Source organism: Ctenopharyngodon idella, chromosome 2 (genome assembly GCF_019924925.1).
Source record: "Ctenopharyngodon idella isolate HZGC_01 chromosome 2, HZGC01, whole genome shotgun sequence".
Classification (NCBI taxonomy): Eukaryota; Metazoa; Chordata; class Actinopteri; order Cypriniformes; family Xenocyprididae; genus Ctenopharyngodon; species Ctenopharyngodon idella.
Genome location: NC_067221.1, coordinates 29910299 through 29934312, shown reverse-complemented (window position 1 = coordinate 29934312; position 24014 = coordinate 29910299). Strand labels below are relative to the sequence as shown.

At 37.3% G+C, this 24014-nt stretch overlaps 1 protein-coding gene across 2 annotated transcripts; it reads right to left on the bottom strand.

Annotated features, from left to right (window-relative positions):
* Positions 1-424: 424 nt before the first annotated feature.
* Positions 425-24014, bottom strand: arf1 (ADP-ribosylation factor 1). Of its 2 annotated transcripts, none has more exons than XM_051865818.1 (5): positions 23880-24014; positions 22833-23009; positions 21600-21710; positions 2161-2285; positions 425-2078 (listed from the first exon to the last, which is right to left on the bottom strand). In XM_051865818.1, exons 2-5 carry the CDS (start codon positions 22975-22977, stop codon positions 1917-1919), a joined length of 543 nt encoding a protein of 180 aa, XP_051721778.1. In that variant the 5' UTR covers positions 22978-23009; positions 23880-24014; the 3' UTR covers positions 425-1916. The 2 variants fall into 2 exon arrangements, with proteins under 2 accessions (XP_051721778.1, XP_051721786.1); XM_051865826.1 differs by lacking the exon at positions 23880-24014 and adding an exon at positions 23168-23205.

The window sequence follows — 24014 nt, the reverse complement described above, 5'->3', positions numbered from 1 at the left end:
GCCAGAGGCAGTGGTAGTAACTGATTACATGTAATCTGGATTACGTAATCAGACTACAGTTACTGTTTTGATTACATGATATTTTCCCAATGGCAGTAAATTATTCATAATTCATTGATTCTACTTTATCTTTTAAATTTTCCTTTCTAAAAAGCCTGCTGCTTATATCCGTTCAAAAGGTCTTCCAGGTCTACCCCCTGCAGAAATTTCAACTCTAATATAAAGTTTTAGGGTTGAGGATTAACATCTCATTTATTAAAATAAAACTTATGTAAATTCTGATGTTTAACCACCATGTGGATCATCAAAACTCGTGTACATTTATTTTTTTAGTTATGAGCAATTTTGTTCAATGAATTACTGATGCCATGACAGTCAAGAATTTTTTCAGAGCAGCAGAATAACAAGAGCACACCAGTAAAAGTCCAGTTATACTAATATCTTTAATTACAGTGCATTTCTGTCAAAATGAAAAATAATAAAAAAGACATAGGTTAGGAGTCACACTATACAACGTTTTGCTAAGATATTCACATAGTTCCGACCCTAAGTAATCAGCGTCTACCAAATCAGAGGTTAATTGGGAAGAGAAAGAGAGAATAAAAGAAAAAAAATATGTTGTCTTTTAAACCATCAGCTCTAACATTGCATTAACAGTGACCATGTGAGTGGTCATGAAGGTTGTTAATCTCAAACAAGTGTCTCTGTGGACTGTAAAGGCACCAGGGCTTCTCTGGGAGAAAATGACTTCTACAAGCAAAACAGAAAGCTCAAACAATTGTCATTGATATTAACATGCCAACATTCTTATAGTTGTTTTGTCTTAAATCCATAGAAATGCACTACTGATTTCAAGTTATCATGTGCTTAGATGAGGTTGGGGTTGTTTATTCCTAAATCCAGAACACAAAGTTGAAAGTAACACTTAAACAGTGTCAAAACATGAAAATTTAATTTAATTAATGTTTCAGTTTATCTTACCAGGTGAATCTCAAAAAACATGGCCAAGGGATATTTCACCCCCACCCCCCAAAATAATTACATGTAATATTTTGCATAAAGAAAATGAAGCCTATTTTTGTAGGATAATTCAATTTTTTTTAATATATTATATATATATATATATATATATATATATATATATATATATATAGTCATATTTTCATGGAACAACCTCCAATCCCCTTGAAAATTATCATTACTGTTCAAACCTATGTTAACCTGAGCCACACTTTTCTCATACATATTCACAAAAAACATATGTTGTGTATTGGGAATCTGATTATTAAAAAAGAAAAAAAAGTTCATATGAGAATCTTTGTGTATCTAACTTATTACTTAAAGGCATCACTCCTCTGTGGCTCCTAAAGTATCATGACAGTAAAGCTTAGAGGTTTTGTCAGCCTTGGCTGAGAAGACTGTGTAATGATTTTGGTTTCTCTTCCTCAAATTTGAACCATAATATGTTCAGGTAGTGTCCGTAATGTTTGATTTCCTGTACTCTGTTCAAGACAAACAAAACAGCTTTGTTTACAGTACATCTAAAAGAGAGTCTTATTAGAAGCACAATAAAAGAATACATGTGCAAGATTCAAATGAGACCTGACAGAGTTTACAGGACTAACGTTCTTAAAACTCTATCCAATGACTCAGAAAAACTGAGGAGGGGAGGAATAAACAATAAAGGACTAAATGTATTTTGCATAATGGTGCTCAAAAAGCTGCCTCACACACACACACACAAAAAAAAACTATTTACATTAAGTGAGTAACACTTTTTCCTGCTGTAGGGACCTATTCTTCCACATTAATCAGGTTTGAAATGAGCGCAGCTTCCAGCACCGTTTGTTTAAAAACAAAAGAGTAAAACAAGTGTTGAGAATATCAAACTAAGGAAGAACAGTACAGTGAAGTCATTATTTGTGGTTTTTCAGTTGGTTGGACAGCCAATCGAGTCCTTCATAGAGCCCATCGCCACTTGTGGCGCACGTGGCCTGAATGTACCAGTTCCTGTGCCGAAGCGAATGCAGCCCCAGCTTATCTGTGATTTCTGCAGCATTCATGGCATTCGGTAGGTCCTGTAGGACAAAACCATTGTCAAATATGTAAAAACATGCAATTGGAAAGAACCGCACGTAATCAATTAAAAGCTGTTGGCACCTGTTTGTTGGCAAACACTAGCAGGACTGCTTCCCTGAGCTCATCCTCAGCCAACATTCTCATCAGCTCCTCTCGTGCTTCATTCACACGCTCTCTGTCATTGCTGTCAACCACAAAGATCAGACCTGAGAAAAAAAAAAAAAAAAAAAAGATCAGAATATAACTTAAAAATAGAACTAACATCACACCAATTACACAACGTTCTGTATAATAACCTGTTTTATATTTGGTCATCTCTACAGGGGAACCGACTGTCTTCAGAAAAGATTTAATGGCATTTGCTTTTCATCTTCCCTCCTTGTAATGCCTAATAAAGTAGTATTTATAGCTGCTTTGTTTACAGAGGTTACTGGAGAAATATCTCTATTCTTGCTGTTCCACAAGCGCCACCTCCTATCAGACAGTGGATTTACATTTTCATTCAGCCTGCAGAACAATGCACAAAGCAGACCAAATTTTTGTTGTTAATTTTAACCAGTAGATGGAAAACAAGCTAATGTCTGAAAAATCTTTGTATAATAAGGTAGTATATGTAGAATTGTTTATGGAGCAGATAAAATACCTATTTTTCATATCCTTTTCATAAAAATGATCTAAAGGCATTTTTTGGTCAAACTTTGAGCATGTAATACATGTTAGTAGAGAACAGTTATGTTGTAAGTCACCCAAACAATACTTTTTGTTCATTTAAAATCTGGCCATAGTTTTTAATGTTATTATTTTAATGTTTATGCAATTTTGACATTTTATTGTTAAAGTGCATAGTGCTGCTAATTTTATTTGTTGTTTATTGGTTTTTGACATAAAACTTGGTGAAATTATTTCAGTATGTACCAGTACTTTTTGAACATTTCCAGCACTTTTTAACAATATCGTGATAATACTGATAACCGTGATCATTTTGGTCACTATACCTCTGATATGAAATTTTCATACTCTTTCATCTGTAACACAAATTAACTACAATGACATGCTAGTTTAATTTCTCTTGTATCACTTGCTTTATTCTCAGATAATATAATAATTTTATCTCAAATTACAGTTTCATGTTAATTTAATTATTTGGCAAGTAGCTGCAAAATAAGTCAGTCATTACCACAAAATAAAAGACAATACTAACAAAAACTGTCCAAACATGCAGTGATAGCTCTACACTGTTCATTTAAATATTGGCCAGATTATTAGTAGTATAGTAAAATTATGAACAAATAGCTTGATTGAACTATTCGTTTTAAATGACTCACTTGATTGCAAGCCTTTCTTAAGCCAGGAAGTAAACATGGATATGGCAAAAGAATCATGAGGGTCACGGCTGACAGCACAACAAATAACAGCCTAATTGATCTTATTCAAATATAGTAGTCAACATTTGAAATGGATCAAAACCTTTCAAAGTTGTCCTAAAACCTTTTTAGGACAACTTAGTTCTTAGGACAACTTTGATGAACTTTAATCCACTTCAAATGTTGACTACTGTATATAGTAATTACAGCAGTCAGATTAAAACTTTCTTAAGCCCTGTTCACACCGGATTAGTATTATCTAGGGACTCTAGTCATTTGTAATAATCATGGAGGTTGTCTGTGATCTTAATCCTTTGCGAATCGGCCATGTCTGTAATTTGTAACGTAAAAATTCCCCCGCAAATGACCTACATTATTTGCCGAACACTGAGGTCCTGTGATAATATTAGTCCTGAATCGGCATCTCTGTGATTTGGCGTTTCCTGTACGTCTTTTTATCCATCTTTCGCAAAGAATGGAGTTCGCGTTGGAGTGTTTTGACAGTATTTTGGGTGCTGGGTCATATCGCTATACACCATACAACAATACAATTTGCAGAAAAAGAAAACTGAAAACCATCAGAAGAGCAAAAACAAAAAGAACAAATATAGCTGCAAGCAGTGATGACAGGCCCAAGCCCCAGAGCCACCACCACCCCGGTGGCTTCAGGGCAACTGTGCATGGCGGGAAATAGGCAATTAAAATGGGAAAACATAAAAGGACTATGTCTAAGTCATTTGAATTCACCACATTTACTGCAGCAGTTGGTGCTGCTATGACCACGAACCACAACAGCCACATCTAAATCATTAAAATTTAGATTAATTTTATGTCATAGGAAGTCATAGGCCAATTTCAAATCAGTGCAGAATGCCGTACAAATGATGATGTTATATTATCCCAACACTTCTTTGCATGTGTTATTTGACCTACCTGACCATTTGCACACCAATCTCATGCACAAAAAGCATGCTTTTATTTCATTTCAATATGGGTGGTATCCGATGAAAAAAAATGAAATTATAAAATTAATAAATGGAGCCAAATCATGAAAACTGCAAAGATCATTTTAATGTCAGTGTCAGGTAAGAGTAAGATGTGTGTCTAGATTTTTCGGCTCACTTTTTGAAGTTTATGATAAACAGCCACTTCTATAAAATCATGTGAAATTTCCTTTTTTTAATAAATTTGAATTACATCAATAAATAATTTAAAGACATATGCGTCATATGTGATGGTCGCAAACACAGCACGAACTTGTATAATGACCATGTCTAGAAAACACACACACTCCCTCTGTGTCTATATAATATAATATAATAATTATATATATATATATATATAAAAAAAACACACACAGATGTTAATCCTGTCTGAATAAGCACATGAAATCACAGATGTTGGGTGATAAGAATAGTAACTCAAACGTCGTTTAGAAAACTAGTCCTGTCCGAATAGTGATAGTGTCATAGTTCAATTTCAAATGAGTGTGAAGTTATCATTTGTAGTTCAAAATTTTTATAAAGTACATCAGTATTTATCTCACGTAAATTATAAAATTTGTCCGTTACTTACTGTAAATTAGAAAGTTGTCCGGCTTAATGAGAACAATATATGTACCGAGTTTGGTGACTTTAGGTAAAACTAACCCCCCCTCACTTTTGTCAAAAGGTGCCGCTATAGAGGCCCTCCTCCCTGCCCGTTTCTAGGGTTTTGCCCACGTCTACTAGAGGTCGACCGATATATCGGGCCGATATTTGTCCTTTTTTTTTTATATATCGGCATCGGCTGATATCTGTGTTTAGTAGCGCCGATTTAAAGCCAGGCACGTCCGCGGGCAGCCCTGTGTTATTGTTGCGGTGGAATGTGCTGCTGCCGCATGTGAATTGAAACTTTTGGAAGATTCAACAACAGTACTGGGAGATAAAGGTAGCCTAAGGCTTAAATTCTGATATTTCAAAGTCCTATGGCCATATATTTACTATATATTACTAGTAAACTATGAAGTGTTGCTTCACTTAGTGAAAGAAACAACGGATAGCATAGAACTGTCGGGAACTGGTATAATGCTACAGCTGGTTGAAGGTTCGCTTACTTGTAGTTAACTTTAAGGACTGTAGTCCAAAACTACCAGCAGCTTGCTTGCTAACATATTAGCCCCAATGTTATAAGTTCTGTTTTATTTTTCCTGTATCGGAGTCGGAGAATTTCACTCTGTGCTTGGGGTGGAGAAGGCGGCAGCTCTCACAAACACTGCAGCGTGATTGAGAGCTACGTTACTCCGACAAATATTGGCAATATTAAGAGGATTTGGCATTTCCAATTAATGTAAGCCTGTTACATTCTTTTAGTCTATTATTATTACTATTAGGTAAGCTACTTTTATTATTAAATTAATATTATAATAAATTTGCCCCGCAATAATTTCACAGCGCATCACCGCATAACTGACGTGCTGTGAGGATAATAAATTAGGCTATCAGCTCCTCTTTGAAAATGTTTTAAACATTTTTTAGGTCTATTATACAATGAATTAGACCTATAATTATAATTATTAACAGTCTATAATATTTCCTAACACTACAGTCATAAACGAAAATTAAGAGCAGCTTTAGGCTAGCTACTTCAAGCACCAACTTTTAAAAAAAAAAACAAAAAAAAAAACAAAGCTGTTTAACACGAAATACCATTCTTCTCATTTGTTTCACTATATGTACGGGCAACAAGAGAAATAATGGAATAAATTAAGACAGTTATATATATATATATATATATATATATATTAGTCGCATAGTTATTATCCTCATTAAACCTGTCTAACGTTAACCGTCAAGAATGTCAGAAATCACTAAGAGTTTAGCACTGTCCTTGCATACAAGGCTGTGCAACATGACAGTTTTTAATTTTTTTCTTCTATTTATAAAGTTGTATTTATTTTATTTAAATGTATATAAGTTTACGTTTATGTTCCAACAAACTTGAAAAATTCAGCTTGATAAATGCTCTAAAACTTATGTAAATCAAGACAGTGTTCAATAAATGATGTTAAGTTTAGAAATGTTGTGCATCCACTTATTATTAGTGTGACATTTTAGCATGCAAATGAAGGGGAAAACTTCAAGATATCGGCCCTAAAAATCGGCAGCACATATCGGCCATCGGCTGACCCTGACCTCTAAACATCGGTTACAGAAAAACCCATATCGGTCGATCTCTAACGTCTACTGGACAACATCGCTGGTGTGTGTGTTGAGTTTCATGATATTTGAAGCATGCTAAGAGTCTCAAAAGCATCCAAAACAAATAGTGAAGTTTAATGCATTGCCATGGCAACAGTGTTTAAAATATCAAGAATCGATTCACAGGTGTACATTCGTCATGTCTTCACATTATTCTTACGAAGTTTGAAGCAAATCGGGTAAAAATTAGAGGGTAATCTCAAAGCATTTTGAAAGTGACACACTTCCTGCTGCAAGTTGAAGGCGCTATAACTTTGACTCACAATAGTCACATCCATGTGATCAGACACCTACAACAAACATACAGCTTAAGTTTGATCAAAATCAAAGTATGCAGATGTTTTAACACTTCCCGTCTCCCTTTTCTCGCCATAAATTTGTTGCCTCGCCACGGCCAAACTGTTTGTCGGTGTCCTAATGGCCACAGATTCCAATGTGTGTGCCAATTTTCACGAGTTTTTGAGCATGTTACGGCCCCCAAAAAGCCCCGGATGTTTGAAAAATAAATAAATACATAAATAAATATAGCTGCAAGCAGCGATGGCGGGCCCAAGCCCGGTGCCACCGCCACCTTGGTGGTTTTAGGGCAACTGCGCACGGCAGACAGTATGAATTTAAACTGGATAAATGTAAAAAGAACTATGTTAAAGTAATTTGAACATCACATTTACTGCCGCCGGCTGGTTCCACTATGACCGTGAACTACAACAGCTACACTATATTGCCAAAAGTATTGGGACACCCCTCCAAATCATTGAATTCAGGTGTTTCAATCAATTCCATGGCCACAGGTGTATAAAATCAAGTACCTAGGCATGCAGACTGCTTCTACAAACATTTGTGAAAGAATGGCTCACTCTCAGGAGCTCAGTGAATTCAAGTTTTGTACCGTGATAGGTTGCCACCTGTGCAAAGTCCATTCGTGAAATTTCCTCAGTACTAAATATTCCACGGTCAACTGTTAGTGGTATCATAAAGTGGAAGCAATTGGGAACAACAGCAACTCAGCCACGAAGTGGTAGGCCACGTATAAAAAAACAAAAAAAACAAAAAAAAAAAAACAAACAGACAGCATGCTGAGGCGCACAGTGCGCAGAAGTCGCCAACTTTCTGCAGAGTCAATAGCTACAGAACTCAAAACTTCATGTGGACTTCAGACTTCAGCTTGGTGGAGGGGGGACTATGGTGTGGGGTTGTTTTTCAGGGGTTGGGCTTGGCCCCTTAGTTCTGGTGAAAGGAACTCTTAATGCTTCAGCATACCAAGACATTTTGGACAATTTCATGCTCCCAACTTTGTGGGAACAGTTTGGGGATGGCCCCTTCCTGTTCCCACATGACTGCGCACCAGTGCACAAAGCAAGGTCCATAAAGACATGGATGAGCGAGTTTGGTGTGGAGGAACTTGACTAGCCTGCACAGAGTCCTGACCTCAACCCTATAGAACACCTTTGGGATGAATCAGAGCGGAGACTGCGAGCCAGGCCTTCTCACCAACATCACTACCTGACCTCACAAATGCGCTTCTAGAAGAATGGTCAAAAATTCCCATAAACACACTGCTAAACCTTGTGGAAAGCCTTCCCAGAAGAGTTGAAGCTGTTATAGCTGCAAAGGGTGGGCCAACTCCATATTAAACCCTACGGATTAAGAATGGGATGTCATTAAAAGTTCATATGCACGTAAAGGCAGGCGTCCTAAAACTTTTGGCAATATAGTGTATAGTGTTGTCATGGTACCAAAATTCCAGTAGTCGGTACCAATACCATGAAAATTTTAACGGTTCTCAGTACCAATTTCGGTACCACAGGAAAATCTGTTGGAACTATTTTACTATTTTATATAGCCTATTTTAAAAACATATTTAATATGATTGAGCATATGTATATGTTTGTGTGTGTATATATAGGCTACCTCAATGAAATAAATTTTGAAATAAAAAAATAAATGCTCAAACATCCATTTTGTACTGTTGAAAAAAACCAGCATATGCTGGTTAAGGTAGGTTTTGAAGCTGATATGCTGGTTTGAGCTGGTTTATGCTGGTCAAGTGCTGGTCCTATGCAGGTCCATGCAGGTCCTAAGCTGGTCCTGGACCAACATGAACCAGCTCAAACCAGCATACCAGCTTCAGAACCTACCTTACCAGCATATGCTGTTTTTTTCAACAGGGGTAACAGACGTACTTGTTTATTTGAGCTATTTCGTCAGTGAAACAACACACTACAGCCTGTAAAACTATTAAATAAATATCGGTAAATAATGGTAACCTAAATAGTAAGAAAGTTAAATATTTAAAAACATTTGTTTTTTTTATTCCCACACAAAGATGCGTCATATAGCCTACCGCTCTGCTATTTGAGAGGGATGTGGGACACGAGCAGGAAAGAGACCATTTCTCTTTAATAATATCATCATGTTATCTCCTGATGTTACAAGCAACTGACACTTGTTGTAAAAGGTCTGAAGAGTGAGTTTTATCCTCCACAGGGGCAAGACATTCAGGCTGTGTTTGATTTAGCGCTGCCAGAAAAAAAGCGAAAGTAAAAATCACCAGTGTGTGTGAAACGCGCTATACAAATAAACTTGACACGCCTTATAAAGTCTAATAAAAAGCATAAACTGTTAAATAGAAATTGACGTGCAAGCAAAAGGTTTCTGTCCTACGGTGTTTTTTCTACTTTACAACAGTAAAGAATGCGAATAGCCTATAAAAGGCCTAAATGCGAACGAAAGAAAGATTTATAATGCCCTTTTTGAGTGAAGATTTGGGAAAAGAAACAGATTCCATGTTTAGTGGAATAACTAATGGAATATTGTTAAATTCTCTGCTAATCGGGTGACCAGATCGCGATTCGCAAAACAGAATACAAAGCTTAAATGTATGGACTCACATACCTCTCTCATTCGGCATGAACCAAAATGTTTCCAAGGCTGCGATGTCACATTTAATTGCTAACCTATTATTTCTTTTGTAAACAAAGCTTTGTACTTCACTCGTGTCATATTAAAGTAAATACTGCCACAGCCCTATCAGTGGGTACTGAATATACCCAGATTCTCGGTACTACAGAAATGCGGGTATCGTCACATTTTCAAAATTTCAGTACCGACTTGGTACCGAAGTACCGGTACTTTTGACAACACTAATAGTTTAAACATTTAAATTTAGATGAATTTCATGTCATGGGATGTCATAGGTCACTTTGAAATGAGTGAAATCTTTTGCAGCTCAAAATTTTTTAAGTCCAGTGTAAATCTAAGTCCAGTATTTAGCTTAAGGATTTTTATAAAAGTTGAAAGTTGTTAGGCTCGATGAGGTCTATGTGTACTGAGTTTCATAATAATACATGCAAGCGTGTTTGATATATGGACCAAGTTTCGGACCCCATTCAAGGGGCGCGCCATAGAGCCCCTGTGCCACACCTGGGTCCCAGCCTCTGCTGCGTCCTAATGGCCACAGATTCCAATGTGTGTGCCAATTTTGTTTTTGAGCACGTTAAGGCCCCCAAAAAGCCCCGGATGGCTGAAAAAAAAAAAAAAAAAAAAAAAAAAAAAACCATTTAATAATAATAATAATAATAATAATAATAATAATAATAATAAAAAAAAAATAAAAAAAAATCCTTAGGGGATCAAGAGGGCCTGTGCCATCAGTGGCTTGGGCCCTAATAATAATCCTCAGGAAAACAATAGGGCCTTCGCCCTTTCAGGGCCCTAAATATAGCTGCAAGCAGCGATGATGGGCCCAAGCCCCAATGCCACCGCCACCCCGGTGGCTTTAGCGCGTTTGACCCCCAGCGCGTTTGCCCGAGCGCGTTTGACCCCCAAAGCCCGGTTCGTTTGACTAGTGTGATCGCTCCGTTCTGTGCCCGGGCGCGGTTCGTTTAGCAGTCCCTGGCCCACTTAGAAGAGGTGGGCCAGAGCACGGTTCAGTTGGGTTCGAGTGCAGTTTGCATGCAGTGTGAGCGCTAACCGCACCGTGGCACGGAACATCTACTACTGCCATCATTACGACAGCAAACATCTTTATTACTACTTTGATAGTACACTTTTCAATTAACCCTCTGAGGTCTGAGGATAATTTGGGGTCCTGGAGTAGTTTTGACATGCCCTGACATTTGTGCTTTTTTCGAGAAAAAAAATTAATGATGAAGGGTGATGAAAGAGCCCTTGCACCTGGGCTCACCGCCACCCGATAGTCTTAGGAAAACTGTGAACCACTGGCAATAGTAATTTAAATAGATAAATAGGAGAAATATGGCAAAGTCATTTTGATGCACCACAGTTCCTGCTGCCAGCACTGTAAAGGAGCTGGACTGTGAGCTGAGGAGACTCCAAAATAAAAAATAAAACTGGAGATCAAACAGCTGGAAACACATAACTCAGTATGTGAAATTTATTTAACCATGTAACACTTTAGTATGAACACTATATGAATATTTATTAATGCAACTTTTTCTTGCTCTTTCATCCTCCCATAGCCACAAAACCAATAAAACAGTTTGAGACCTATGCAGTTTCAATGTGCTTTTATTAAGTGAAATATTGTACGGTAATTGCATCTCTGAAAGCTGCGCCAGCTGGATGGTCAAGTGTGATGGGGTCAATTTCATCGGGGAGATGTTGGTTTTGTGGTGGTAATCGCTCCTTTCTGATTGTGGCTATATTATGCAGAATGGCACATGCAGCTACAATCTGTGATGCTCGCTCTGATGACACTCTTAAGCACCAAAGGCAGTTGAAACGTGCCTTTAGGATGCCAAAGGTCATCTCGATCTTGACCTGAGTTTTACTGAGGGCCACATTAAAGCAGTTTTGTGGCCCTGTCTGAGGGTCAGGATAGGGGGTTAGCAAAAACCTCTGGCATGCATAACCCCTGTCTCCTACCAACAGGCTATCAAAAAGCCCGGTCATAGAACATAAAATGGGAAAATTGTGTAGGATTTTCTTTCACAATTAAAATTGACACTTTAAGTGTTTTGTACTATACTAAATGTAACTTACCTTCCTCAAAGTGCTGACACAACACAGACTCACGGAAAATTCGTGAGTCATGCACTGAGCCAGGCTATTTGGCATCCAAGCTTGTGATCATACATTCATGATCACAAGTCATCTGCAGATTAAATGTACAGTAGATCATTATTTTGATATCTGTTAATGTTACTATTCATTTAAAGATTCATCTCACTGAAAATAAAAAAAAAATCATCTCACATGTAGGTCTACCTGAACATTAAAGCTGTGAAAGGACTTTCTATTCACAATCTGCCTCATGTTCTCCTAGAGCTGTGGAGATTGCAACATGTGTGCAGTCTAGTGCTCCTATGACTCTAGGGAATCCTATCATAAGATTAAAATAATAATAATCAAGATTTAAAATTATTAACATGTACTTTATTGTATAATACGTTTAAGTACTCAAAGTGAAATCTGCTTTTTTCCCTTTTTTTTTTTTTTTTTTTTTTTTTTGAATGTAAAAGGTTAAATTTGTTAATGTCATGTCACCCTATCAATACCCTATATCTTACCAGCAATTTTATAACAGACCTCTTTCAAGGACATGGTCGATAAATGTCCGGGGAACACAACAAAGCTGTTAATGTACCCCTGCAGTGCGAAGACCACGTTGCGAATGGTTCGACAAACTGTGTTTTTCCCTAGGTTCTCCGCATCACCGACCGCATACAAGTATGTACCACTTGCAAAAAACGCAACGCAATACACATCATTTGCGGTACAGTAAGGGCATGGCTTCGATGTGTCACATTTCTTATGTGAGAATCAAGAAGAAGTTCACAAAGATAAGAGATTCCTTCTGCGGAAAATCTTTCATACAAATAAGTATCAGGGAAGGCAAGGGGATTTTGTCTGTCCCTAAAAACTCTTTCTCTACGAAGTGCTCGTCTAACAATTTGCGCGGATATGTCCACAGGATTCGGAAGAAAAGGTGAAGCTATTGCAACAGATGCTGGGGATTAGTTACATCACCTATATATTTCTTTGCTCACAGCTGATTGGTCAAACTTCAGTCTGAGATCTCAAATCCAGAACATAACATGCCCCACAGCAAGTTAGCCGTGCAGCATCAGATACCATGGCAACGAACACAGATTTAAGCCGAGCAACTTTCATAGCACCTAAAAGCCAGGGTTGGCGCAGACTAATCTTAAAGTTACCTAATCCGGCTTCATGGTACAGGCCCCAGGTCTCTTATCACACATGTGAAGTTTAGGGCAGATCGGACACTGTATGCCTGAGTTACAACAGCTTCCTCTAACTTTGATACTATACCTTGAAAAGTACCGATATTCGATAACATTTTTGATACCACGGGACAAAAAAAAAAAAAAAAAAAAAAAAAAATATATAATAATAATAATAATAATAATAATAATAATAATAATAATATTATATATATATATATAATAAAGAGATTGCATCTTTTTAAGCGGAGGTGATGCTTAAAGTTTGTCCCAGCCACTGCTTTCCCACAAGAGTACCCTAATGTGAACCAGGGACGATAATAATGATTTAAAAATAAATTTGCAAATAATATTATAATGTTGTGTAGTCTATCATAATATAGACACAGCCAGTTTTACTCGTTGAGAGATTAATTTGTGAGGGAATAATTACCTAATAATTTTATTGGAGTCTTACACACGATATACAGATAGTCTATGCCATGCGTGCATTAAAGGAACACTCCGCTATTTTTGAAAATAGGCTCATTTTCCAACTCCCCTAGAGTTAAACAGTTGAGTTACCGTTTTCAAATCCATTCAGATGATCTCCGAGTCTGGCGGTAGCACTTTTAGCATAGCTTAGCATAGATCATTGAATCTGATTAGACCGTTAGCATCTCGCTCAAAAATGACCAAAGAGTTTCGATATTTTTCCTATTTAAAACTTGACTCTTCTGTAGTTACATCGTGTACTAAGACCGACGGAAAATGAAAAGTTGTGATTTTCTAGGCCGATATGGCTAGGAACTATACTCTCATTCCGGCGTAATAATCAAAGAACTTTGCTTCCGTACCATGGGTGCAGCAGGCGCAATGATATTATACAGCGCCTGAAAATAGACTTCTGTCAACATAACCAACGTGACCACCTGCTTGCACAGGGAGCGTGCCTTGCAACCATGGAGACATTTGTGAGAGACGAGTCAGAAGATATTTACTTTGGTGCAGATCCTGAACCATATCTATTTGAACTGGAATACAGTGAAGGCTGCTTGCTGCCCTTCTACGTCAATGTAGCATATTATATAACAAAATATAACATAACGGTGTAATAAATGTATTGGCTTGTAATGAATGGGGCTATCAAATGTGTGCAAATCAAGTCTTTGCTCATAACAGGCAGGAGGGGCAATATTATTAATCTAAAACTGGAAAGTGGCTTAGTTCAACAGGGCAGAGGACTGTGAATTTACAAGATTCTAACCGCTTCCTGAACTAGTCAGGCCAAGCAAGGCTTCGGACGTCATCAATGAGATGATTTCTCGACACGCTCCGAAGGCTCGGCACGGAACGTAACATCACTAGTATTGTGTACCATAGAAACTGTAGATAAACAATACCGACAATTCCACAAGTTTCTTTTAATCAAACTATGCACCTCCTCACCAGAACTCTACAACAAAACTACTAACGTTATATACTGTATAATCTCAGTAATCTCAGACAACTTAATCCAGATATTTTAATCCAATCCGCAAATTCGTTTGAAGAACCAAATTAGAGTTCAGAGTTCAGTTATCATGATTAGAAGATCTGGCATCTGTCAAATCATCTCAGATGTATTATGCGAAATACGAAGAACGGACCCCAGGACTCTTATCAAACATGTGAACCTTGACAACCGCGCCACCGCGGTGGTGGAGAGTCACCAGCGGTAGTGTGACGTTACATACCACGTGAACAATTGAACACTATAACAAGTATAAAGTGCAGTTTTGTGTACACATGTGATAATAATAACAAAGATTTTTTTTTTTTTTTTTTTTTTTAATGTTAACACACAAATTTCCATTACATTGCCATGTATGGCGTTTCCGTTAGACTGGCGGGTTTTGGCATAATTCAGCAAATTCGAGTTCAGCCATGGATCTCGTTGGAAAATCAAATGTTACGTCGCTGATCTGGGAATATTTTGGATTTGTGCCAAACGAGAAAGGCGAACCAATCAATTTGGATGAAGCCAATTGTAGGCTTTGTGAGGAGAGAGAGAAAAAAAAAAAAAAAAAGTGTTACAAGGGCAAACACTTCGAATCTCCAGAGCCATCTCCGGGGATGCCACCCAGCCGCATATACCCAACTCATGTCTTCTGAATGCAAACGCCCAGCTAGTCAGCTGGGTATTGCAGAGGCCTTCTCAAAAATGGCCAAATACAAAAGAGAAAGCGATAAATGGAAGACATTAATGAGAAATGTGGCAACATTTTTGGTAGTTGAGAATGCACCGCTCCGCACTGTAGAGAAACCTGCTTTCCGAGAAATGCTTCAGTCGTTTGATAAACAGTACAAACTTCCAAGCAAAAAATACTTTTCAAACACGGTCATTCCTCAACTATTCAACAAAACCAAGGAGATAATCATCGCGGAACTACATGACCTTGATTTCTTTTCCGCCATAACTGATATGTGGCCCAGCGTTAATATGACTCCGTTTATGAGTCTGACTGTGCATTTCATCAACAAAAATTGGGAGCTGAAGAGCAGGTGCTTGCAGACTGTGCAGAACGATTCGATTTGAGACGATTCACATTAAAATTCGATGCATTTCGATTAATTCAATGCGATTCTGCATTTTTTATATGCATTCATAGGGTTATTAAAATGTTTTCCCCAATGTGTTTTAGTCGGGGTGCGAATTACACAGCAACATTCAGGGGGTCAGAGTAAAGCCAAAAACAAAAACAAACAAACAAACAAACACAAAAAAAAAAAAAAAAAAACCTTTTGTCCATTGTTTATGTTAGTTCATGTTAGTTCTTAATGATGCTATAACTTTATTTCAATAGCCTATAAAAATTGGCATTTGTGGAAATTTACATAAGCCAAAGTTTTAAAAGGCTTTAAAAGTATTGTTAGGCCTAGTTCATTAACTAGTGTAGGATAGTGTTAATGGCTACACAAACTTATTAAAGTGTTCCAGGTACATTAAACATACTAATGCTTCCATGGATGGACTACCCTAGAATATGCACTTTCCCAACTAATCCTAAACTAACTTTTCTTCACAGAATAGTAAGAAAAGCCCTCTTTGTTCTCTTTATACAGAACATTTTCCTTACGATGATTCTGAAAGAAAACACACTGGGTGTCTACTGTTGCTATAGTAACGAACGCAACTTTGATGTGTATCTGATAGATAAACCGCTCACTTTCAGTGTTGTTAATGTAGTTATTTCAGCAGTTTCCTTTGCACATTCAGTTTAACGACATTAAGTTCATAATTTAATTTATCATTCATTGGAGCTGTGCATTTAGACACTAACATTATGTGTTTGCTCCGTCCATGCAATAAATGAGCGCCCTTGAGTAAGCGGGGATTTACTTCAACTGCTCAGGTAATGATATGACCGTAAAATTTCCATAAAACTTCAGCATTTTATCTTATAGAAATTAACGGTGACGTTTCCACGCAATAAAAGCGTTTCATTTCAACAGTATTGACCACTCAATGACTTGTCAGCTTTATCAATGGCTTGAGCGGTTTGACTCAGGACAATTGCCGTCTTGAGAGAGCTGCCATCTGCTCATGTGAATAACAGTGGCCGTCCTGAGGAGAGCTCAAAAGTGGGCTGCTCAAAACTGTCGATGAGAGCTATGGATGGAGCGGGAGCACAATCCAGGCAGTAAAGAGTGCAGCGCGTATCTGTGAAGATAAGCTGTGAGGGCACGAATGACGGCGCACAACGTCTCCATCAGTTCGCGCATGTAGTAATTTAATGTTTATATATTTTAAAGCACTGAATCGCAATAGAATTGCAATTAATCCGATTCTTAGCTTTTTACATCAATTATTGACCGAAATTAACGATTCACAAAACATGTTTTAAGATCGATGCATATTGTCAGGATTCGTAATCGATGCATCGAGAAAACGAGTGAATCGCTACACTCCTAATGCACAGATTGATACTGGTGAGTTGAAATAATTAAGGTAGTTATATATATATATATATATATATATAAGTATAATTGTATATATAATTTTGTAGTATAATGTTATATTTATAAATCAGAAAATAGAATATATTGTTCTGTTCTGGATCACGGTTAAAAAACAAAAAACAAAACAAACAACTACGTGTATGACATTCGTTATAAACAAAAACAGTCATGTATGACGTCACATACAAGTCACATCTTGGTAAATCCTTTTTTTTTTTTTCCAAGATATTTGAAAATATGAGTAGCTATAAAATCAATTTGTTTGATAAACACTTATTAACAGGCTGCGATGTCAATTTCTCAAAGCTATAGGCTGAATGATGATGTGTGTGCGTGCATTGGCGCCATCACAGATTTTGTCCTTATTTTAAATTGTTTATACGAAAATTTTTTAAATGACCCATAATTTTTATGGTCACAAAAATGAAACAAAGCTAAGCAAAGACTTGTCCCACATTATTTTTTCTTTGACTTTGTTAATATGTCAATTAAATAACATCTAAAAACACACACTATATAGAATACAAAATAAATAAATATATAATATAATATAATATAATATAATATAATATATATATATATATATATTTTTTTTTTTTTTTTTTTTTTTTTTTATTTTGTATTCTCTTGTTCCTTTGCTATGCCAACAGGATTGTCCCACACGATGGGGAAGCAAACAAAAAATGATAGGGAGAGTATTGGAGCAAGCCCACGCAATCAAAAGAGCACTGGATGACCAAAAGCATCAACACCTGAACCTGACATGGCAGGACATTGCAGTGCTTGAGTTGATAAATGCAGCACTAAAACATCTGTAAATTCTGCAACTGGTTTAATCGAATGAAAAGGTTGTTACTGTGTCATCGGTTAGACCTGTGCTGAAACTGCTGACCAATGATCTCCTCGACCCTTCGCCTGAAGACAGCAAGTTAACAAAAAACCTCAAAGCAAAGATGATCGCTGTCTTGGAGGACAAATACAAAGATTTAGAAGGGCAAAAAATGCTATCAAAAGCAACTACTTTGGATCCTAGATACAGGAATAATTTAGTGGAGGAAGAAGTTAGAGACAAACTCATCGAAGAAATAATGCACATTACTGAAGATCAGCCAGAAAACACTCAAACTGAGGAGTCACTGGATGCAGGGGAAGGAACTAACACAGCACCTGCTGTCAAGAAAATGAATCTCGCACAGCTACTCGGCAAAAGAAAAGCGAAGGCCACAATTCTTCCAAAGAGAGCGCGTGCCAGTGAGGAGTTGACGCGCTATTTGCAAGACGAGACAATCGATACCAGTGATGACCCATTTGCTTGGTGGCGCAACAGTGAGTCAAGATACCCTCTCTTGGACACGGTTGCAAAAAAGTATCTGTGCATTTGCGCAACAAGCACGCCGTCCGAACGCATATTTAGCACTGCTGGAAACATTGTAACCCCAATTAGGTCTTTGTTTAAAAAGGAAAAAGTCAACATGCTAGTTTTTCTGATTTAAAATCTGACTAGAAAACCAAGGTGGACTTAAACCTGCTTTAATAGTTAGTATACGCTGTTTTTTCCCCAGCATCTTACTTATATTGTTGCTAGTATTATTAGGGCCCGAGCACCGATGGTGTGAGGACCCTATTGAAATTGCTCAGTCAATTCTTCTTCTCTGAAATGAATCGCATTTTTGAGGGCCTAAACATGCTCGAAAACTCACGAAACTTTGCACACGTGTCAGAAGTGGTGAAAATTTACGTCTGATATGGGTTTCAGAATTAGGTGTGGCAAAATGGCTCAATAGCGCCACCTACAAAATTTAAATTAAGCGCCCTTCATGCTACGTTTCACGTACAAGTATGAAAATTCGGTAGACACATGTAACAGCCCAGTACCTACAAAAAAGTCCCTGGGTGCGAAACCTGAAAACCCAACAGGAAGTGAGATATTTTGAATTTTCTCTGCAAAATTTTTGCAGTTTTTGCCATTTCCAGACATTGTACTTTAACAAACTCCTCCAAGAGATTTTATCAGATTAACATCATATTTGGTCAGTCTAATCTAAAGACCTTTGTGACGTTAAATTGCGAAGATCTTGAGTTTTCGCTGAAGGGAGTGTCCGTGGCAGCCTGACAAATTTCGATGTTTCGCCATGAAACAGGAAGTTGCTGTAACTCGGGCATACAATGTCTGATCTGCTTCAAACTTCACGTTTTATTAGAGTCCTGGCCTGAAGACATTTACATGCCAGTATTCATTTACAGTCATAGCGCCACCTGCGGGCAACAGGAAATGACTTGATTTACACTGTGATTAGCTCCTTATAGAGATTTAACCAGATCAACATCATATTTGGTCAGTCTAATCTAAAGACCTTTGTGACGTTAAATTGCGAAGATCTTGAGTTTTCACTGAAGGGCGTGTCCGTGGCAGCCTGACAAAATGTGATGTTTCGCCATGAAAGAGGAAGCTGTTGTAACTCAGGCATACAGTGTCCGATCTGCCCCAAACTTCACATGTGTGATAAGAGTCCTGGCCTGAAAACATCTTTATGCTAATATTCAGTTAGTCATAGCACCACCTGCTGGCAACAGTATATGGCATGCTTTACACTGTAATTCACTCCCAGAAACACGTTTCAATATGCCATGAAGTACCAAACATGCTAGAAACACGTTAAATCATGCAACACTTGGCTAAGTGCTAATGTATGCGATTAACGCCACAAAACAGGAAGTTGTTGTAAATCAGGGACACAATGTCTAATTTGCTTTACACTTCACGTTTGATAATAGTCCTGGCAGAATTAGGTGTAGCAAAATGGCTCAAATGGCCACCTATAAATTTTCAATGAAGTGCCCCTCGTGCTACATTTCACGTACAGGTATGAAATTCAGTACACACATTTTACAGCCCAATACCTACAAAAAAAGTCTCGGAGCGAAATCTGAAACTTTTGCCATTTCCAGACGTACTTTAACAAACTCCTTCTAGAGCTTTAATCAGACCAATGTCATATTTGGTCAGTCTAATCTAAAGGCCTTTACGACGTTACATTGCGAAGCTCTAGAGTTTTGACTGAAGGACGTCTCCATGGCAGCCTGACAAAGTTCGATGTTTCGCCATTAAACAAGAAGTTGTTGTAACTCAGGCATACAATGTCAGATCTGCCCCAAACTTCACATGTTTTATTACAGTCCTGGCCTGAAGACATTTACATGGCAATATTCAGTTATAGTCATAGCGCCACCTGCGGGCAACAGGAAATGACATGTTTTACACTGTGGTTAATTCCTTGTAGAGATTTAACCAGATCAATATCATATGTTATCAGTCTAATCTTAAGACGTTAGCGATGATAATTATCAAAGATCTTGAGTTTTCGCTGAAGGGCGTGTCCGTGGCAGCCTGACAAAGTCTGATGTTTCGCCATGAAAGAGGAAGCTGTTGTAACTCAGGCATACAGTGTCCGATCTGCCCCAAATGTCACATGTTTGATAAGAGTCCTGGCCTGAAGACATCTATATGCTAATATTTAGTTAGTCATAGCGCCACCTGCACTCCCAGAAACACATTTCAATATACAATATACTAGTATCAAACATACTAGAAACACGTTATATCATGCAACACTTGGCTAAGTGCTAATGTTTGCGATTAACAGCACGAAACAGAAAGTTGTTGTAACTGTTGTAAGGCATACAATGTCCGATCTGCTCCAAACTTCATATGTTTGATAATAGTGCTGGCCTGAAGACATCTACATGGCAATATTCAGTTACGGTCAAAGCGCCACCTGTTGGCAGCAGGAAGTATGGCATTTTTATATGACTTTGCCATAATTCTCCTGTATTTACTCGCATACATGCATGTCGCAGACTGTTCACTGTTTTCCTAAGGCCAACGGGTGGTGGTGAGCCCGGGTGCGAGGGCCCTTTCATCGCTGCTTGCAGCTTTAATTATTAGTTAATAATAATAATAATAATAATAATAATAATAATATTATTATTAGTTACTATTTATATTGTAACTGATTAGTAAAGTTCTTTAATATTTATTATTTATCATTTAAAGGCTGCTTACAACAGCTTCCTGTTTCATGGTGAATCATCAGACTTTGTCAGACTGCCACGGACACGCCGTTCAAAACTCAAGATCTTCGCAATTTAACATTGCAAAGGCCTTTAGATTAGACTGACCAAATATGATGTTGATCTGATTAAAGCTCTAGGAGGAGTTTGTTAAAGTACAATGTGTGGAAGTGGAAAGAAAATTCTAAATATCTCACTTCTTGTTGGGTTTTCAGATTTTGCACCCAGGGATTTTTTGAAGGTATTGGGCTGTTATATGCGTCTACCAAATTTCATACCTGTACGTGAAACGTAGCACGAAGGGCGCTTAATTGAAATTTTGTAGGTCGCACTATCGAGCCATTTTGTCACACCTAATTCTGAAACCCTTATCAGACGTAAATTTTCACCACTTCTGACGCATGTGCAAAGTTTCATGAGTTTGAGCATGTTTAGGCCCTCAAAAATGTGATTCATTCCGAAGAAGAATAATTGACTGAGCAATTACAATAGGGTCCTCACACCATCTGTGGCCCTAATAATAATCCTTAGAAAAACAATAGGGCCTTCGCCCTACAAAACTACAGAATGCTGCACAGAAATGTCTGGCAACACTGCCTGCACATTCAAATTAACTGAAATTCCCAACTCTAACAGAATACACTGTATTGCTGTCTTACCTTGTGTGTTCTGGAAATAATGACGCCACAATGGTCGAATCTTATCTTGACCACCAACGTCCCAAACTGTGAAACTTATATTCTTGTACTCCACAGTTTCAACGTTAAAGCCTTGAACACAAAAGAGAAATCATATATTATATATATATATATATATATATCTGGGGTGTTTCCTCTGAGGAGGCAAGGGAGGCAGTACCTCCTCGAAAAAACTGGATAAGAAAATAATCAATATTACAAAAATAAAACAATGCAACGTTACAAAATTTGACATTAAAAAGTGTAAAAGTCACTCGTTTTTCTAAAGAAACACTGTCAAACAGCGACACCCACAGGTGAAGTTAGAATGGGGAGTCCGCGTCTCTCTGCCTCCCTTCAGCTCATAGAAACAAAGCAGAGCCCCCAAAGCGCGCAGTGGGTTTAGTGGGGGGTAATTGAGAATGAATGGGTGAAAGTCACGTGAGAGGAGGCAGTGCCTCATCACACTATGACTGGATGTGATCGGTTACGATTAGACATGATTGGTTTGTGCGATATATCCCGCCTCTTGTTTTCGTGCGTGTTCTCGTCGAATCAGCCTGAATGAAGACAGGATGGCATTAATGGGAAGACTAATTAAAAAAAGTAAGTAAACAACTGTCACTTAGATATCACCACTTTATTTCATGTCAAAATCAAACTCGAAATGGCCTGAAAACATGATGACTGCGGGGGTTTTTAGTGAGCAATCAGCGTGGTGAAATTAAAGGTACATCTTCGTGTCTGTGACCACTGACCAGTGTGTACAAGCTTGATGACTGCTGAAAATAAATTGACTATTAAAAAGAAAAGCTGAATATTAGTTTATAAATAATGTATATTGTTTAAATTGTTACTGCCTTTAGTTATTATTTTGGAATAAATGTAAAAATGCGTAAAAACACTAACTTGATTCAATTTATACTTGGTTTTAATAAATAGAACATTACATAGTGCAAAAATAAAAAATAGAATTGTATTTGGTCTCTCTTTTTATGTGATGTTAACTTAACCAGGAAAATTGTGTAACAGGGAAATAAATGACGACATTGCCTCCTCATTTTAAGACACCACCACACACCACTGGTGTGTGTGTGTGTGTGTGTGTGTGTGTGTTTTTATATATATATATATACACACACACACAAGCACATATATATTAATATATTCTCTTCATCAGACACTGATAATGGGAAACAGATCTTTGACATCTACCTATTGTTGGGATGGTGGTAACAATTTCTCCAAGTTTCAGCTTGTACAGAATCGTTGTCTTTCCAGCAGCATCAAGACCCACCATAAGAATCCTCATCTCTTTCTTGCCAAAGACTTTAAAGAGGTTTGCAAATATGTTGCCCATGTTTGAGAGACGCCTTTTTCACTCCACTGAAACTGAAAAGGACAAAAACTCATTAAAAAGCCTCTTCCTCCAACAGGACCTAAAATACAAATAGTGTGAAAAAGCTTAACTTATGCACCTATACACTTTATGAACAAAGAGGCTAAACTTCAATATTTGTAACTCAAGTCCACAAAATGACAAAGCATACCTGATTCTCCAAGTGGATAACATGTACACAACAACCGACTCTTCTTTAAAAAAAAAAAAAAAAACGCTGCAAAAAGCTCTCACGACTGAACAACAATGTTAAAGTCTATATTTCAATAATAAAGCTGATCTAACTCAACAGCTTAGAGAAGCATTTTTAAAATAATATTTTAGAATAATTAATATTTTAAAATAATTTAGGCTGAAGGTGTTCAGGGGCAGTATTACAGAACCATCATTAGATCTCATCTGTTTAATAAGCATACCAATTTCCGTTAAATTTCAGCTTAATTTATCAGGTCTGATCTTCAGACGTTTTGTAACATGACCCCACGTTTCAATAGTATTTTAAAATAAGTCTATTAAACTAGTTTTTGTGGCTGACCTCTATAATACTCATATATAATTTTAATGTTGAGTACAACAGTTAGAACAAGCTGATGTATTAAATCATCTACATTAGTTATTTAAGAAGTAAAGTTTATTTAAGCCAACAGATTGTTGTTTCCTTTGTCACTGACACTCATATCTGACCGGATTTAATTCAACTGAACTCCGAAAATCTCCCACTAATCTTTTTTTTCACGGGTGACACACTATAAGTGCATTTAGCGTTTGTTTTTACGGTGGCAAAATTTTGAAAACAATAATTAAAGTTTAAATTAAATATATAAATATCTTTAATAAAATAAAATAAAAAAATAAAAACTCACAGTTTAAGTTTCCTCCTTAACTTCGAGGCGTTTCCTCCCTTCAAGATGTCGGGTTTCCGGCCACGTCAGTGCGTCTTGCATCACTTCCGTCGAGAAGGTGATAAATAGGCATGATTTAAATAGCAGAGAACTCTG

Coding starts and splice junctions, on each gene's coding strand:
- arf1 (XM_051865818.1), bottom strand. CDS start 22,977: ATGGGCAACATATTTGCAAACCTCTTTAAAGTCTTTGGCAAGAAAGAG. Junction 21,711..22,832: donor TACCACCATCCCAACAATAG/GTAGATGTCAAA, acceptor TTTGTGTTCAAG/GCTTTAACGTTGAAACTGTG. Junction 2,079..2,160: donor TAGTGTTTGCCAACAAACAG/GTGCCAACAGCT, acceptor TTTGTCCTACAG/GACCTACCGAATGCCATGAA.